Source organism: Diceros bicornis, chromosome 31 (assembly GCF_020826845.1).
Source record: "Diceros bicornis minor isolate mBicDic1 chromosome 31, mDicBic1.mat.cur, whole genome shotgun sequence".
Classification (NCBI taxonomy): Eukaryota; Metazoa; Chordata; class Mammalia; order Perissodactyla; family Rhinocerotidae; genus Diceros; species Diceros bicornis.
Genome location: NC_080770.1, coordinates 3,909,127 through 3,926,215, shown reverse-complemented (window position 1 = coordinate 3,926,215; position 17,089 = coordinate 3,909,127). Strand labels below are relative to the sequence as shown.

At 44.8% G+C, this 17,089-nt stretch overlaps 1 protein-coding gene across 4 annotated transcripts in view; it reads left to right on the top strand.

The window, feature by feature from the left end:
• Positions 1-15,927, top strand: part of PPFIA1 (PTPRF interacting protein alpha 1) — a 92,131-nt gene extending 76,204 nt beyond the window's left edge. For 2 of the 4 annotated variants that reach the window (XM_058526176.1, XM_058526177.1), the window contains exons 21-29: positions 102-302; positions 1,982-2,044; positions 7,599-7,774; positions 7,866-7,963; positions 9,636-9,811; positions 10,529-10,597; positions 11,506-11,671; positions 14,171-14,240; positions 15,163-15,927. In XM_058526176.1, the coding sequence (XP_058382159.1) occupies positions 102-302; positions 1,982-2,044; positions 7,599-7,774; positions 7,866-7,963; positions 9,636-9,811; positions 10,529-10,597; positions 11,506-11,671; positions 14,171-14,229 (1,008 nt within the window). In that variant the 3' untranslated portion in view covers positions 14,230-14,240; positions 15,163-15,927. Of the gene's footprint in view, positions 1-101; positions 303-1,981; positions 2,045-7,598; positions 7,775-7,865; positions 7,964-9,635; positions 9,812-10,528; positions 10,598-11,196; positions 11,418-11,505; positions 11,672-14,170; positions 14,241-15,162 lie in introns of those variants that run through there. The other 2 variants (XM_058526178.1, XM_058526179.1) reach the window with 2 other exon arrangements.
• The last annotated feature ends 1,162 nt before the right edge of the window (positions 15,928-17,089 follow it).

The window sequence follows — 17,089 nt, the reverse complement described above, 5'->3', positions numbered from 1 at the left end:
ATGACCTTTCCATCCTGGATCAAGTACGTGACTCGTGTGAATGTGTGCATCCGTTTCTCACCCTGTGCATAACCTTCTGGCCTCACGTCCCTTGTCTCCAGCTCTGGGTCGGGATGCCAGCCTGGTATGTGGCTGCTTGCCGAGCCAACGTGAAGAGCGGGGCCATCATGTCCGCCCTGTCCGACACGGAGATCCAGCGAGAGATCGGCATCAGCAACCCTCTGCACAGGCTGAAGCTGAGGCTGGCCATTCAGGAGATCATGTCCCTGACGAGTCCATCAGCCCCTCCTACGTCAAGGACGGTGCGTCTCCGTAAGAGGAGTTCATACCCTATTTACGTTGCTTCTCCAGGTCTCTGGAAACACATCCAGAGTTCCAATGTAAAATTTCACCATTCAAAAGCATTACACCTTTTAATTTGTGGAAATTGGGTGGTTCAAAGATACTTTATTGAATGCTTTTGTAACAGCTTGGCTTCAGTGGCTACATTGTAATATAGAAACAGGAATTTCTAAAAACATAGAAAAGTAATGATCGTAAATTTAAATATAAATTCATCCAAAGTGAAGAGAAAAGAGCTCAGATCCCCAGTTGCACTATAACTAGTGTTTTACTCTAATTTGACTTTGTGGACCTGTTGGTGCTTCCATTGTGGGAGCTGTAGACCCTGGGAGCTCAGTGTTCTGAGCGGCGCATCAGTCTGTAGGGGGACTTAGACCAGGCATCACCTGTGCTCGTACAGTTGCTCCGTGTGCGAAGACCTGGCAAGTCCTTAGAAAGGGTCCTCCTAGTTGAAAAGGTTCAGGACTCATCTCATGACAACATTAATGGTTATTGGGAGATAAGGGCAGGCCAGCTGCTCGTTTCTGAAGTGCAGGCTCTTTACCTTGGCTCGGTTCCCGCTCTGCTTTTAGCTTTTGGTCTATTCTGGAGAGAGAAACTCTGATTAAGAAACACAGAGCCTCACAGACGTACTCTCCTGAGGAGCAGGTCAGGGCCTGATTCAGGGCTCAGTTACTTTACACAGAAAGTGTTAGGAGCTTTTCTGTTTGTTGGTTTGATTTTGTCTCTTAGTAGAGAGTTGTGGTAAGGACAGTAAGCCTGTGTTCTCACCTGTTGCACAGATAGCTCTTCTCCCAGTGGCAGGTTTTGTCACGGTATCCAGTCTGGTCCCCATTCCCCAATCGTTTTACGTTAGAGTGGCCTTTCTAGACATGAAGGTGCTGGGGTGGTTTTCCCACAGTTTGTATAAACTGTCTTCAGAAAGGGAGCCTCCTACACACTGAGTTTAATGGATGTTAAGGAGGAGCAGCCTCCCCTAGGAAGCTCCGCACTGTGAGACTCGGGGTGTGGCCTGCTCCCCGAGGAGCACCCAGCGCCTGCTGGGGCCTGGCTGTCCCAGGCTGTGTGACGGTCAAGTGGTGCTGGGACTCCAGCAGGTTGACCTTGTTGGGCGTTCTTTTTGACGCACTCAGCCCTGCTCCCGACCTCTTCGGTACCCCCGGCCAGTGGTGCAGAACGAGAGGCCCGTCCCTGAGAGGCCTGCTGAGAGCCGTCTCCCGCAGTCCAGAGCCAGGCCTGGAACCGCGTCCTGTGCTGTGCTTGTGCGGACAAGGCTGTTTCACATGTATTGGATTGATGGTTACTAGAGAATCGTTCACACTTACCAGAAGTGCAAAATGTATTTTATTCTCTTTATATTTCACTACCTCAGGGGGTCAGCAGGGCCAATAAAGCTCTAGAAATCACAGGCTCTTCTTCTGTCACTGACAGCAGTGTTAATAAGGCGTGGTTATTCTTTAAAAAGGGGGCGAGCTTGTGTCGATGTTCTGTCGTTTTCTACGTGGGCATCTAAAATGAGAAGGGAGGAGATGGGCCTTCGCCTCCCAGCTCCTTCTGTGTGCCTGTAGCTCACATGTCTGCCCCCTTCCTCTCTGTCCCTGCTTGCCTGGCCCTGGATGTGGTCACTGGGTCACCCTAGACCACAGGAAATGTCTGGTTAACGCATGAGGAGATGGAAACGCTCACGGCCACGCCACGAACGGTCAGTCCCACCCCGAGCCCGTCTCCCTCTCAGTGCGTCCCCATCGTGAGCGGCGCACTTCCTGGTCTCTCTGTGGAAAACAGAAATGTCATTTACACTAAATTGTTCCGGATAAGTATTTCCTTTATGGTTTAGTTAAATGTATAAAATAGAATTCCTGTTTTGTCTTATTTTAGATTTTTTTCCAGGAACTTTAAGTTGGTAGGCCCGTTCTATTTAGAATAGATTTCATTCACACGTCCTTTAGGGAGAGGCCTCAGCTGAGCACTCCATTTTGATGCTCTGCCCCAGTTTTCTCCTTTATGGGTGTGCTTGCCGTGGGAAGTCGGCTCCTTGCATGAGAAATGGGAATTGTTGGTTTTGCATGAGTTTTGCATGATGCCTTGATTTTGTGAACTTTTCCCCTGGGTCAAGCTGCACCCTCCCTAAAGTTAATCTGCTTGCTTTACTAAGCTCACCAATACTAATAGTTATGTTCTTTTGCATTCCTAACCACGTAACATCAGGAAGATGAGGAGGGAAGCTGGGCTCAGGTTGGAGACTTTCTATAATATATTCTTCACCCTATGTACAGCAACAAAAAGAATTGGAGTATGAAAACTTGTAATTGACTTTTCTTGACGTTTTTAACATCTTAATTTTTATCAGAATATTGTTAATGATTTGAAAGCGTTAGAAGCAGAGCATAGAATTAAAGAGTACGTCTCATGGACAATTTTGAACATTTCTCGTATGGAGCCATGGTAGTTAATTCTAATTAGCATAGATGGCTTTGTGTAACATACAGTCTTCTGTGCTAACTCTTGTGGCTTTGGCAGCTCCTGAGATCATGTGTTTAAGTCCCTGGTGGGGTAACTTGAATCACAAGGTCTACTGATGGGAAAATCGTATTCTAATAACTTCCCAGGACAAGAGTTGGCATGGAGACTTTACCTCTGTGTCTTCGTGTTGGTGTTTTACTAAGTGCTGTCCTAATACTGTGTTGATCTACAGGCTTTCTTATTAATGGAATTCTCAGGAATTAAGCCTCTTCTCGTTTAAGATACATTTGAGTTTCCAGCTCCCCAGCTGTTCTTCAAGTCACAAAAAGCTGTCCCATCTGTCTTGTAGCCTTACTTTGAGACAGCGTGACTAGAAAGAGCAGTTTCCCTACCTGTGACTCCACCAGCATTGCTGTGTCACACACCAGGCGTTGGAGCCCCAGATCGAAGGCTGCAGGGGGCAGACAGGCGGGTTCTCCTGAGGCCCTCACTAACAGCCTGGCATTCGGGGACCTCACGAGGATGATTGTGTATCTGGGAAAAATCAAAATAATTTCAAATCAGGATTTTCCTGATTACAAGTTGATGGTTGAAACACCGGTTTCCCTCTATTTGTACTCCTAAAGTAAAGCCAGTTCTATCTATTTTTTTAACAAAAGAGGAGAGTAGTTGTAATATGATACTGTGAGCTGAGGATTTAGGCCTCTGTGCCACTCCTCCAGATAAATCTCCTCATTAATGATTTAACCTAGTCGTAGATATCTCTTGACGAGGCCAATGATGACCATCAGTCGATTAAAAAGGGTGCGTTTCGTAATTACTTAAATGTCAGTGTATTTTACACTGAGACGCAGAACTTTGTCACCACTTCAGTATGAAATTCTCTGCGTCAGGGGCACGAGGAGTAAATTAAATGAGCTGAACGTTTGCTTTCTGCAATGGAAATATAAATAAGGTTGAGTTGTGCTGATGCCACCAGAACGTTCAGTCTTCAGCATAAGCAAGAGCCGCTTTCGCTGGCCCCTCCACCAAATGAGAGGAAAATGAAGCGGCTTCCTGGTCTCTGAAACTGCCAGGCGCTGCCAAGGGCAGAAGTCACAGTGCTCCTTTCCTGTGTTGTTACCTGGTGGCCAGCTCTCAGGCCAAGGGAAAGTTGGAGATTTCCTCGGGCACTCGGGAGGAAAACGTCAAGGTTTGGTCAAAGCCATGGATGCCTTCATTTAGCAAGCAGCATTGGTGGGCTGTCTGTGTTGGACTGAGCTGCTTGCTGCAGACGCAGAAGTGAAGGGACAGCCACAGTCCCTGCCGTCAGCCCTCCCACTCTACAGGGTTCACAAAACTGCATCGTATTTGTGATCATTTCAGTGATGGAAAAGTCGACCCTGTGCAGTGGCGGTCTCTTCTAGCCCACACGTTCTCTGACCGTGAGAGACCCCTGTCGTGTGCTTTTTTCAGAGGACTTTGCTGGCAGCCCAGGAGATGTAGGGCTCCCTGGGACCGAGCCTGATCCTCGGTTATTGACCTACGTTGTCTTCCATTATTGACCGCTTCAGAGGTGTAACTAGAGTATATAGTGAGTAAACAGAAATAGGGAGGGTTCTGCTTCCATGGAATTCTCTATTTAGAAATTTCTTTGCATTTTGTGCCCATTTAAACATACACAATCAGCAAGCAAGAAAATGATACCAGATGTTCATGCATGAGGATCAGGCTCATGACATGAGAGTAAGGTTTGAAAGAGTGAACAACATGATAGTGTGATGATTTCCCAAAAATGTTTGATGTTTTCCACACTCGTGGTTGTTTAGAGAAAATAGGGAAATATTTTTTTCTATTAGAATTTGAGCATTCTTGTTGGAGTTTGAGTCGTTTCTTCTGGCTTGGTTTGTTTAAATAATAGATAAGAGGCCATACTTTCACAACAGAACATGGTGGTAGTTGAGAGTTACCATTTCCAAGGATTCCATAATGCAATTACAGAATTCCTGTGAATGTAGCTGAGTCATCTTGGATTGAGGTACAATAAGTGCCTTTTTTTGATTCTATGTATATACATATAACGTGTTTGTTTCTTTTTCATTGTACAAATCTTATACATCTTCTGTTAGATTTATCCCTGAAGATTTCATGATTTTGATAACATTATAAATGGTATTTTTAAAATTTCAGTTTCCAGTTCATTTCTAGTATTTAGAAATACAGCTCATTTTTGTATATTGACCTTGTTTCCTGCAACTTTGCTCAAGTCTCTTTAGTTCTGATAGCTGTTTTCTAGGTTCATTTTCTGCATTGCTAATCAGGTCATCTGCAAATAAAGATAGTTTTCTTTTCCAATTCATATGCTTTTGATTTCTTTTTCTTGCCTTATTACAGTGGCTAGGAATTCAGTGCAGTGTGAATAAAATTGGTGAGAGCAGACATCCTTTCCTTGTTCCTGATCTTAGGGAGAATGCATTCACTCTTTCACCATTAAGTATGGTGTCAGCTCTGTATTTCTTGTAGATGCCCTTTATCAGGCATCTACAAGAGGCCGTTTTCATCCATTCCTAGATTGCTGAGTTTTCCATAAATGAATGCTGAATTTTGTCAAATGCCTGTTCTGCATCTTTTGAGATGATATTGTGATTTTTCTTTTGAGTCCATTGATGTGATTAGTTTCATTGATTTTTCCAATGTTGACCCAACCTTATGTTCCTGGGATAGAGCTTGTCATGATATCTTATTCTTTTCATTTATTATTGAGTTAATTTGCTGATATTCTGTTGAGGAATTTTGCATGTTCATCTTTGAGGGATATTGGTCTGTAGTTTTCTTGTAATATGTTTGTCTAGTTTTGGTGTCAGGATAATGCTGGCCTCGTAGAATGAGTTAGGCATTTTTTCTTCACTTTTTTGGAATAGTTAGTGTAGAATTGGTCTTTTTTCCATAAATGCTTGGGAGGATTCACCAGTGAAGCCATTAAGGTAAAGATTTTGTGTGTGTGAGAGAAGAGAGAGTTTATAACTACAAATTCAAGTTCTAATAAGGTACAGGTTATCTGTTTCTTACTGAGTTGCTTTCATAAATTATGTCTTTCAAGAAATTTGCCTACTTTGTCTCGGTTGCTTAAATTTCTTCCAAGTTTTCCCTTTCAGTGTCTATAGGATCTGTACTGATGTCCCCTTGTTCATTCTTTTTTTTTTTTTTTTTTTTTGTGAGGAAGATCAGCCCTGAGCTAACATCCATGCTAATCCTCCTCTTTTTGCTGAGGAAGACCGGCTCTGAGCTAACATCTGTTGCCAACCCTCCTCCTTTTTTTCCCCAAAGCCCCAGTAGATAGTTGGATGTCATAGTTGCACATCCTTCTAGTTGCTGTATGTGGGATGCGGCCCCAGCATGGCCCGAGAAGCGGTGCGTCGGTGCGCACCCAGGATCCGAACCCGGGCCGCCAGTAGCAGAGTGCGCGCACTTAACCGCTAAGCCACAGGGCTGGTCCCGCCTCATTCATTCTTGATTTTGGTAATTTATGTCTTTTCCTTTTTCTTAGTCACTCTGGCTAGGGGTTAGTCAATTTTATTGATATTTATGAAGAAGCAGATTTTAGTTTCATAGTTTTATTTTTCTTGTTTCTGTGTCATTGAGTTCTGCTCTTTTATTGTCTTCCTTTTGCTTGCTGTGGGTTTCATTTGTTCTTCTTTTGCAAGTGTTTTAAGGTACAATCTTAGAGTATTGTTTTGAGACCTTTCTTCATTTATAACGTAAGTGTTTGATACTGAGTTTCCCTCAAGGCACTGCTTTAGCTGTGTCCCACAGTTTCTGAATATATTGTGGTTCCACTTTGATTCAATTAGAAATGTTTTCCCATTTCCCGGTGTTTTCTCCTTTGGCACATGGGTTATTTAGAAGTGTGCTAATTTCCCAATATTTGGGAGTTTTCTAGGTATCTTTTTATTAGTGATTTCTAATTTAATTCTGTTGATGTCAGAGAGCATAATTTGTATTGTATGATTTCAGTCCCTTTAACTCTGTTGAGGTTTGTCTTGGAGAATGTTCCAGATGCACTTGAAAAGACTGTATTCTGCTGTGTTTGTGTGGAGTATACTATGAATTGTCAGTCAGGTCAAGTGGTTGGTCATGTGGTAGAGCTTTTATATCCTTACTGAGGTTCTCTGTCTGTTTTGGCTTCCGTGTTCACTCAGTTATTGAATCAGAGAGGAGGGTTGAGGTCTTGGGACTGTAATTGTGGATTTGTCTGTTTCTCCTTTCAGTTCCGTCGGTTGTTGCTTTGCTTATCTCTTCTTTTAAAACTCTTTTTCAATTCACTTTTTACACTGATTTTGAAATTAACAGATGTTTTGTTAAGGAAATTTGGAAAACAAAGTATTAAAAATTAAAACCATCCGGAGAGATTTTTGAGTAGAGTTGGATTGTTCCTTCAAACTTGTTCATGAGTCGTGATCATTCTTTGTTGTTCTACTATTCTATATAAAAACTATTTCAGAAAGATCATGTGTAGTCAGTTACATTTTTATTGTGGTTTGGTAGATAGGTTAAATTTATAAACACAAATGAATCATAGGTTTTCAATGGTATAATTCCTTTTGTATAAAATTTTACTAACAAATTTAAGAGGTAGTAAATAGGAGATCCAATTATTTTGAAATTATAAAGAACAATGTTGTCATTAGTTAGTTTAGCCTTTAAGAATATGTAATAGGTAAAAAAAAATCCAGTTTAAAGATGATTCAAACTGCCCTTGTGACATCTTCCGTGGATGTTTTCCTACACTGATGGCACTTAATCATTGAAAGCAGACGCTCGCGTACGGGGACATGAACCACGAGTGGATCGGCAACGAGTGGCTGCCCAGCCTGGGCCTCCCGCAGTACCGCAGCTATTTCATGGAGTGCCTCGTCGATGCGCGGATGCTGGACCACTTGACCAAGAAAGACCTCCGAGGGCAGCTGAAGATGGTTGATAGTTTTCACAGGTAAATCGTTGCAAATAGTTCCTGCTAGTTTGCTAAGAGGTTTTTGACTGTTGCCATCTCTTAAGTTTTTTTTTTTTTTTTTCGTAAATAGGAACAGTTTCCAGTGTGGAATTATGTGCCTGCGAAGGTTAAATTATGACCGAAAAGAACTGGAAAGAAAAAGAGAAGAAAGCCAGAATGAAATAAAAGGCTAGTACCTTATGTTTAATTGATTTTGCTTATTTCTGCTTCCCGGTGTATTAGGATCCTCAGTGATTTCCTATTTTTAAAAAAATTAGAAAATGCGTTAAGTGGGAAAACTAGTCTGGCATCGTTCCAGAGGAGGGAGTGACGGAAATGAGTGCTTTCAAGATCCTCCTCTGTAGCCAGAGAACATGTGCCTATTTCCTTGAGCTTCCGTCCATCTGTAGGGTAAACGTCTCAAGGTGAGCCTTTCTCCTGTGACTGTTGTTCCGACACTTGTGCTCCTTCACTTAGAAATGCTGCTACACACTGTTAGGTGACAGCAGAGCAAAGAACAGGACTCTACAGTGTGCTCACCTGGTTTAAGTGTGAAAAGACTGCTCTAGCATTCATCAAAGGCCTTCAGGAGCACAGGACGGAGCAGTGTGGTTCTGCTCCCAGGGCTGAGGGAGCGGCACGGGGTTACCGTCTCAGCGTCTCAGCGGGGCCTGAAGACAGTGGGGAGCTGCTTAGCAGGGGAAGATGGCGACGGCATTTCAGTTGAAGACGGGTGGGGAGGCGTAAGAGGACACGGGGTGTTCAGCCAGAAGGCGGAGGGTGCTCTCCGTCCAGGACCTTCTCACGCAGCACGCCTCAAAATGATCAAGGACAATAGTTTGCTTTTAAGTAAGACGTTAACAATAAGCTCAAAATAAAATCTCCCAGAATTTTCGCAATATAAACAAATCACTGACAATAGTGATAATAATCGATAAGACTTACTGAAGAACTCCAGGCACTTTCAGAGGTCAATTGTTTGATCCTTACCACAGCCTTGTGCACGTTAAGTGCCCTCTTCATCCCCGGTTCTTACCAAGAGAGAATCGAAAGACAGAGACGTGGTTGAGGAGCTGGCCCATTTGAAGGATAGTCTGGTCACGATTGAGTTAATGTGAATCCTGAGAAAAACTAGAAGTCAGCATTTCTACTATATATATAGTATAAAAGGGCATTGGAAATGAAATGTGTAAATCAGTTTTGTTTTCTGTATCCATTTTAAATCTTTTTACAGTTGACAAAAGCTGTCTTTGAAAGTAATTGGTGATCATCTGGATGTATTTTTACAGAGTGGCTATTTTTAGATCTCTACTAGAACAAATTTAATAATTTATTACTTTGTGTAATAGAAGATCTTCCCCCAAAGTCTCTAATGTGCTGGACCATATCTTTAAGTTTCTGTCTTTTTAAAGTGAGACAACAAAAAAGGCTTCAAGGAAAAAAGCTTCAAGATTATAAAGGAGAGGTTTGTGTTGAATTGGGCAGGGTGTCCAGATACGGCGCCAGCTCCTTCTATCATGAGAAGAGAGTATTTCAGAAACTCTGAAGGGTCTATATGAAATGTGTTCGTTCCTGGTGGGCCTTCAGATTCTTCTGTGTCCTTTTCGTTTCTTACCCTGGATCCTCATCATTTTCTGTTCTCTAGAAAGTACATGTACATCAAAACCTCATTCCTCTGAGGTTCACTCGGAGAATGAGTTCTGATGGGTCAGTTTCCATCAGATGGGAGAAGGGCCAAGCCATGAATGTCCCGATGCAGCAAGTGGTTGCCCACCCGCTTTCCCTCTCCTGTGTCACAGAGTGTGCGTGAGGGAGACAGCTTTGTGAAGCCGCCATCGTCATTGTTTCTGTTCCTCTGCAGACGTGCTTGTTTGGAGCAATGATCGAGTGATTCGCTGGATCCTGTCGATCGGTCTGAAAGAATATGCCAACAATCTCGTGGAGAGTGGCGTTCACGGTGCCCTGATGGCCTTAGATGAAACCTTCGATTTCAACGCCCTGGCGCTCTTGTTGCAGATCCCTACGCAGAACACACAGGTGTGTCCCAGAGCCAGCCCAGGCCTCCCCCCGGCGTTTAGTCGGCTCTCCCGACAGAGACGTGCAGCTGCATGACTGCGTGGAGGCAGAGCTGGACAACCTCAGACACCCGGCGGTCTCCTTCTGTGCTTGACCACAACACAGAGGCTCAGGACCAGCAGGCTTCACTCTCCATTACCCTTGCCCGTCCTCCTCCCGTTTTCTCTTGCAAGTGCGAGAGTCTCGCAAGAATCAAAACAAGGGGAGACTTCATTCAAGTCCGTACGCTACTAACGGACACGTGTTTAGTTCTTACGTGGAAAGAGAACCACTCATAAGTTTGCCAGGTGGAGAGTTTACTAACTTTTATTCTAGGGGTGGTTGCTGGGCATAGTTCTTTTTGACTCATGGGCTTATCTAAGAATCAGGAAATCTTTTATTCTTCTACAGAAGATTGTATGTCTTTTACCAGTAAACCCCCAGTCTCCCCACCAGCACCAACCGACACGGCACACTTTTGTAGATAATTTCCAAGAGATCAGGGATCCCTCTCCCTAAAAGCCCGTCCATGGACTCCACATTAAAACCCCTAATTTAACATACTACCATGGCTCAAGGCGTTTATAGCTTGAGGTTTTTTATTAAAGTTTAGGTTTGAAAAACAGTTGTGGTATGCTAACATCCTTCACATGAGATTGATGAAAGCTCTGGGATATCGTTGTTCTGCTCTGGTTTCAGGCTCGTGCTGTCCTGGAAAGAGAGTTCAACAGCCTCTTGGTCGCGGGGACTGACAGAAGGTTTGATGAAGTGAGTTTTCAGCCTCCTGATTGATTTCTCAGTTTGTGTTAGATGTAAATTATCTGCTATACTCGTGTGAGCCCTATAGTCAGGGTGTCTCTTCTAAATGTGGGAGTAACCTTACAAGTTAACCTTTGCTCTTAAAAATGTATTAACAAATGAACTGTTAGTCAACTAATGTTTTCAGTAAGAGGTTTTTTGTTTGTTTTTTTAAGGTTTTGCTATTTAACTTTTGATACCCCTCAAAAATGTTTTTCACATCAGAAAACACTGGTTGCAGCCTAGGAATGGAGGCTCTAAGTTGTGTCCTGGGGGCAGCTGAATGTTTTACCCCAATCCAGAGCCCCTGAGTTTTGGGGAAATGTTTCAGAACTATAGTAAAAAAAAAAAAAACAAATTGTTAATTTCCTCTTATATAAAATTATGACTCCCTTATTCCCACACTGTTTATTATTTCCTTCATTAGACCTTGAGAAAACTTGGATTTGACAAGACAGTAGACGGACAGCTAAAGAAGCGCTTGCTGGCCCTCTCCCAGCTCTAAGACAGAATTGTTTACAGCTTGGATACTGTTTTTAAGACAAATAAAAATGTATTATCTTATATAGCAAGAAGGTGATTTCTTCAAGATAAAAAGCGAAACACGGTGATCAGTACGAGGAACACGCACCTGGGTGGCCCAGGGCCGTCCTAGTCCTACCTGGTTAGGGCCCCAGCCTAAGTGTTACCCTGCCTTTCACGCTCAGAAGTTCCCGGTTTGGGTGCTGAATCCCGTGGTTGTCAAGAACGGGGTTAAATACATGTGAACAAAAATGCAGTAACAAGTTCAGCAGTCATTTGAAAGGCTGGTAACTGTGCTGTCTACTTGTGTCCTTTAGTTTAAGATCAGCCCTGTTTTCTGTCCTTTAATTTCCCAGGACGATGACAAAAGCTTTAGGAGAGCACCTTCTTGGAGAAAAAAGTTCAGACCGAAGGATGTTCGTGGCTTAGCTGCGGGGTCAGCAGAGACTCTGCCCGCAAACTTCCGGGTCACTTCCTCTCTGTCCTCGCCCTCCATGCAGCCAAAGAAGACGCAGCTGGACGGTACGTGGCGCAGCGCCCAGCCTCCCGTGGGCAGCACGAGCAGCTTTTCGGCTGGAACCTTAATAATGGTGTAGAATGGCCGATTTAATATGCTGCAAGGCATCTGAGTACTGTTGCATGCCCAGGTTTAAATGTTTTAAAATTATTCCTAACATCCGTTCATAAAAGTTTAACAGTAATATAGTATTTTTTTTAGATTCCTGTCTGGTTGAATATTAGCGTATTCTTCCAACTAACAACGCTCACCATCGTGTGTGTTCTCAGCGCGTTAGGTTGTCGTCCGTTCCTGTAGAGCTGTGCGTGTGACAGGCCACGCTGGAAGGCTCTGTCATGCAGCGGTAGTGCAGGAGTTTCCAGACCACGTCGGTTACTCCAGGGGCCTGTCTCGAGGCTGGAAAATGACCGAGGCCACTTTACACAACACACGGTGTCCACCTCTGTGCACTCTGCCTCTCCTTTCTTCCCTCCGTCCCCACTGTCCCTTGTCCCTGTCGTTAGACTTTGTACAGACAGAGACAGGGAAGAAGGGGAGCCTGGGTGCAGCACTGGAGGTGGCCGGTCCTGTGGATCCCCCAGCTCTGCCGTTGTAATTTCAGATCAGGCCGGTGGTTTCCCGTTGCCCACTGCACTTGAGGACAGTTAGTAGTTAGGACTTGGCCGTGGTTACTGACAGTGTCCCCACGCGATGACAGGATCAGGAGCCAGGCTGCTGGGTTGGAATCTGGCTCTCCCACTTAGGAGGTGCACAGCCTCGAGCACTGCGCCTCAGTTTCCCCGTCTGTAAAACGGTTGTCATAATAGTGTCTTCCCCATCAGCTGGTGGTGATGGTTAAATGACTGATTCACATAACGCTCTTAGAAAGTGTCTACCTGTCCTAAGTCCTGTGTAAGTGTTAGCACTGAGGGTCACTGTGGTCGTCTTCCTTTACAAGTGACGGCACTCTCGTTTTTGAGGCAGGTGGACAAGCTGTAGGAAAGGAAGTGGCTTTAGAAATTGTACTGAGGTGGCTTGTACAGTTTTTCCTGTTATTAGCCCTTCCCATAAGTAGGTTTATAAGTGTTGCTCTCATTTGCCTATATCAAAATCAGTGAAAAGTGCATTTCTAGAAAGCCTTTGCTCACCTGGAGACTTTGGCTAGGACGGCTTACAGGGTAGCATTGTGATTAGAAAGCTGCATGTCTTTGCAGCATTCAGTAATATGCTTAACGGGGAAAAAAACAGCAACTTGTTAAAAAATAGCATTTTTCTTCCAAGGAGCTTGCAGATAATTTTTATAAATTTAACTGTAACTTGGCCTTCAACTTCCTGAATAGTCTAAATGAGTGCTTTCTTATTTTCCTCATAGCTTCATTTCCATCTTCCTCATTATAAATCACCTTTTCCCTGTTAAAGATTAACAGCGATATTGAGATTAGAGGTTACATAAATTAAAAATAAACCTAGAAAAAGGTGTAGGGAATATATTATATGGAAGATGACTTTTTACCCTTATATGATAACTAAGGCATAAACCTGGTAAAATGGATTGTTTTAATGCCTTTTTAAATAAGGGACTGTAAGGTAAATTGCAGCAGGTCTCCTGGAATCTTAGAATCAGAGGATTTCTAAAGATCATCCATTCTCACCAACAATACAGCTGTCTTAATGTCTCTTCTAGAACGATGGCAAACTATTGATAAAATGTGTTCCTGGTGTAGCCGTGGGAAAACAAAAAATGTATAATTGGAAGTTGTGAATATCTGCTACAGATTTTTGAAAATTTCTCATCCAATTTGCAAGGGAAAATTGGGGCTCACCTCCTGGACCATGCAGTGTGTTTCTTGACAAGAACACATCATCAGTGGACACATTGTTTGGGTAGAAACTGAGGCTGGGCTTCAGTTTTCTTAGATGAGTCACTGTCCTCTGCCCAGCCTGGCAGCCCCGCCTCTGGGAGATCCACTGGACGCTCCTGGGGAGGGCAGGACGTGCTTCCCAGGCAGCTGCAGAGAGCGGGTGAGAGGCGTCCCTTCTCCCTCTAGGCCAGGCCTGTGTCTGACTCCATGTACCTGTGCCCTCAGCGGGCTGGTCACGTCTCACGTGCCCCTGGGTTAGTCACCTCATACCATCCTTAGGGATGCAGTATTTAGGGCCGAAAGAAAAGTCTAGGTGCTCTACAAACCTAGAGGGTCTAAGGAGAAAAAGTTGCAGTTGTGTAGTTGTCTTTTACACAGACGGACATCAGGAAACCGTTTATGTCACCCAAGGCGTCACTGCTATTTTGGGGTTAACTCCGTGTGACCCCCAGGGCTGCCTGAGATGAAGGGAACCCCCATGTGGCGACACTTAGATTCTCATTCTCTGGCTCTCCACTCCCACTCCCCCTCTAGAAGTTTCCCTGGAACCCTCAGTAGGTGCTGTTGTAGGTGTGAAAATGTGTCTGTACTTGTGCCCCATGTGACGTTTGAACACTAACCGCACGCTGTGTTTGCACGCTTCCTCTCGTGGGTGTTGGACAGGCAGTGTGTCAGGAACGCAGAGGCTGGATTCTGCCGCAGTCAGGACTTACTCCTGCTGACGCGTCCGTCGGTGAGTAGAGAGCCACGTGACCGAGCCTGTGCCGGGGCGGCCGAGCGTCCAGATGGTGCTGCTGGCTTTGCCAGGACGGCCCAGCTCAGTTAGCGTGGGAGTTTACAGAATAGACACGCACGAGCCCCTCTGCACCCACACGATGATTTTGGGGTTCTCCACGCTCACAGTTGACCATGAGGAGGTTTGTTAAGGAAAGAAACGTGTTTCCACTTAAACCTATGAGTGCTGGTTTATTTTAAGTGTCTGTTAATGTCCTTTTGGGGTGGGGAGGCAGGAGAGCAGAGCGTGGTGGGAGAACACTGGCTCAGCTCTTAGCTGTGGCCACCAGGGGTTAAGAGCGCCAGGCACAGTGTCTCTCCCCTTTGGCATTGACGTCCACACTGGGGCTAGCTGACTTGGTTAGGAATACCCATTCTCGAATAAAACAAGCCCCGAAGTGGTAAGTGTCATGAGGCTGTACCACTGTGTGGCGCTAACAGCCTTTCCCAGCAGAGATGGGTTTTTAAAAACAAACCCGCGCTGCCCTCACAGGAATGGAGTTACTGAGTGACCCCCTTGCTCTGAGGGTGGTGCTTTGGGGCGCGGGCCCAGGAGCCCAGCCCTCCTCTCGTGGCTCTGAGGGCCTGGGGAGGGAGGGAGCTTCTGCTCTGCCCTCTTTTCCTGTCTCAGCCGGAACACTTGATTGGTATCTTAATCTTTTTTTTACTTGGTAACTCGTAGACACATGCCAAACTGAAGTCAAGGAAGAATTCCCTCGTTGACACGCGTGGTCCTTGAGATGTTAGCTAAACTGTCAGAGCAGCTGCAGCACAGAAAGTGGGGGAGGCTCGGGTGGAGCTCGGGCCCTGAGGTCACAGGTCTTCACTGGGGTGGCCTGTCTGTCTGAAGACTGACCCTTCTGTTTGTGCTTGTCTTCCAGTTTACCCACACTACTTCTACAGATGACCCGCAGCGCTCTGAATCCAACAAAGACGGCATTTGAGAATTCAGTGGAATCTTGAATCTGTTAATACTTGTTATATGGACCCTAAGATATTTTATTACAGAGTTTTTAATTAGTGAAAAATTCATGAATACCATAGAGAAAATATTTTAGAATTTAATGTTTCTTATATTTATGTAAACATATGACTTCATTGATATAGTTACTTACTTTTTCATGTATATCCAGGCTATAAATATCCTTTCAAATCGATTCTGTTCTTATATCTAATTTTAGTCTTTCAAATGAATGTACTGTAATGCCTGTATGTATAAATCCTACGAAAAAATATAGGGCTTTTGTAAATCGTGCGTTTATTGTAATTATCATTAATTTTTTAATAATAATCCATGAGAGAGAAAAGGATTTTACTGCGTTTGTGCGATCATCATGACACGGTGTGCATTATCCTTACAAATGTAACCAGCTCTACAACAATCATTTTGAAATAAGCAGACTTAATTTCAAGCAATTGTTGTATTTTAGTGACCTACCTTACTGTACTTTTTCTAGCAAGAAATGCTTTCTTCTGCAGCGTGAACAGGTTAAAAGTATCTGGTGTTAAATATCAGCTTCTAATCAAGTTTGGGCTGAAAGGATTATCAGAACACTATGAACCTCTCTGAGGGCCGGGTCACTTGCAGAGCCTCGTCCCTGTGGACTGGGCTGGCTTGTCGTCGGTGACCGGCAGAAGCCAGGAGCTGGGAGCGCTTCTCTCAGCCGGAAGGACGGACCTGGGTGGGGGAGCCTGGGGCCCACCGCAGCCTGCACCCTCCCGGCTCTGCTCCCGGACGCAGCGTTCACCCACCCAACTGCCCTTCGAGGACCAATCAGGAAGCACCGTGCGCTCTCTGCAAAGACGCTGGTGCACAGAGAAGATGAAGGCACGGGGTCCTGGAAATAATGTAGTGCAACTCTACTAAAGCCTTATTTTTTCTTCTGTAAATCATCTTTTTACGTTTGTTTGTCAACATGTTGAAAGGATGGACCTAGTGGTACATTTTTAGATTTTGATGCTCTAGCCGTTTTGGACTGTCCAAGTAGCAATTGTAACTTTTACTTTGTAAATGGCACATTGAAGAGCCAGCCAGCAATGTGTTCAGATCACGGTGCGTTATTTATTATACAGCTGATTTATAGGGAGAGAAGACGCGTCTTTTTACATTTGTTTCTGCCTTTAATTTCCTTGTACGATTCATTGTTACTGTTCTGTTTTTCTATTAATCTTTTGTGAACTTCCTGATTCTGTAACAAAGTGTGTACAGTCTACTTTTGAGCTATTTTTATCACAGTATTATTTATTGCTTTCTTTCAATAAAGTGCTGAAGCGTTTCCACTGCCAGTAAAGAATACTGGGAGTAAGCTGTAACTATGGTAAAACCTGGCTGCAGCTGTCTTATCTCGCGCTCAGGTGGTAACTGGGGGCAGCGTCATCATGTGGACATTCCTGTGGAAACCACTTGATAGAAGACAAAGTCTGGGGGACGGCAGCATAGGGTCAGGACGAGCAGGTGGTTCCCGCCCTCGCTTCTGGAGGCCCAGGCGCTATCTCATCGCTTCCTGGGGGACCAGGCCCTGGGAGAGTCACAGACCCTGGCGGTCAGGGAGCCTGTTGTCTGCTGGCTCAGACGAAGTCCCGAGCCGTGAGCCAGTCCAGCGTGGCAGAGGAGGGCACATGCCGACGAGCCCAGGCAGGCAGGGCTGTCCAAACCGAAGGGCTGAGGTTGATTCCCGGGTGGAAAGTGCGGGACCAGTGGGTGGCGGCTTGCAAACGGCCGCTGCAGGCAGCGCCGGGACCAGAGCCCCAGATGCCCCGGCCCCCAGGTACTGTCTCCCCCTCCCGCCCCACTGCAGTGTTGCCGGC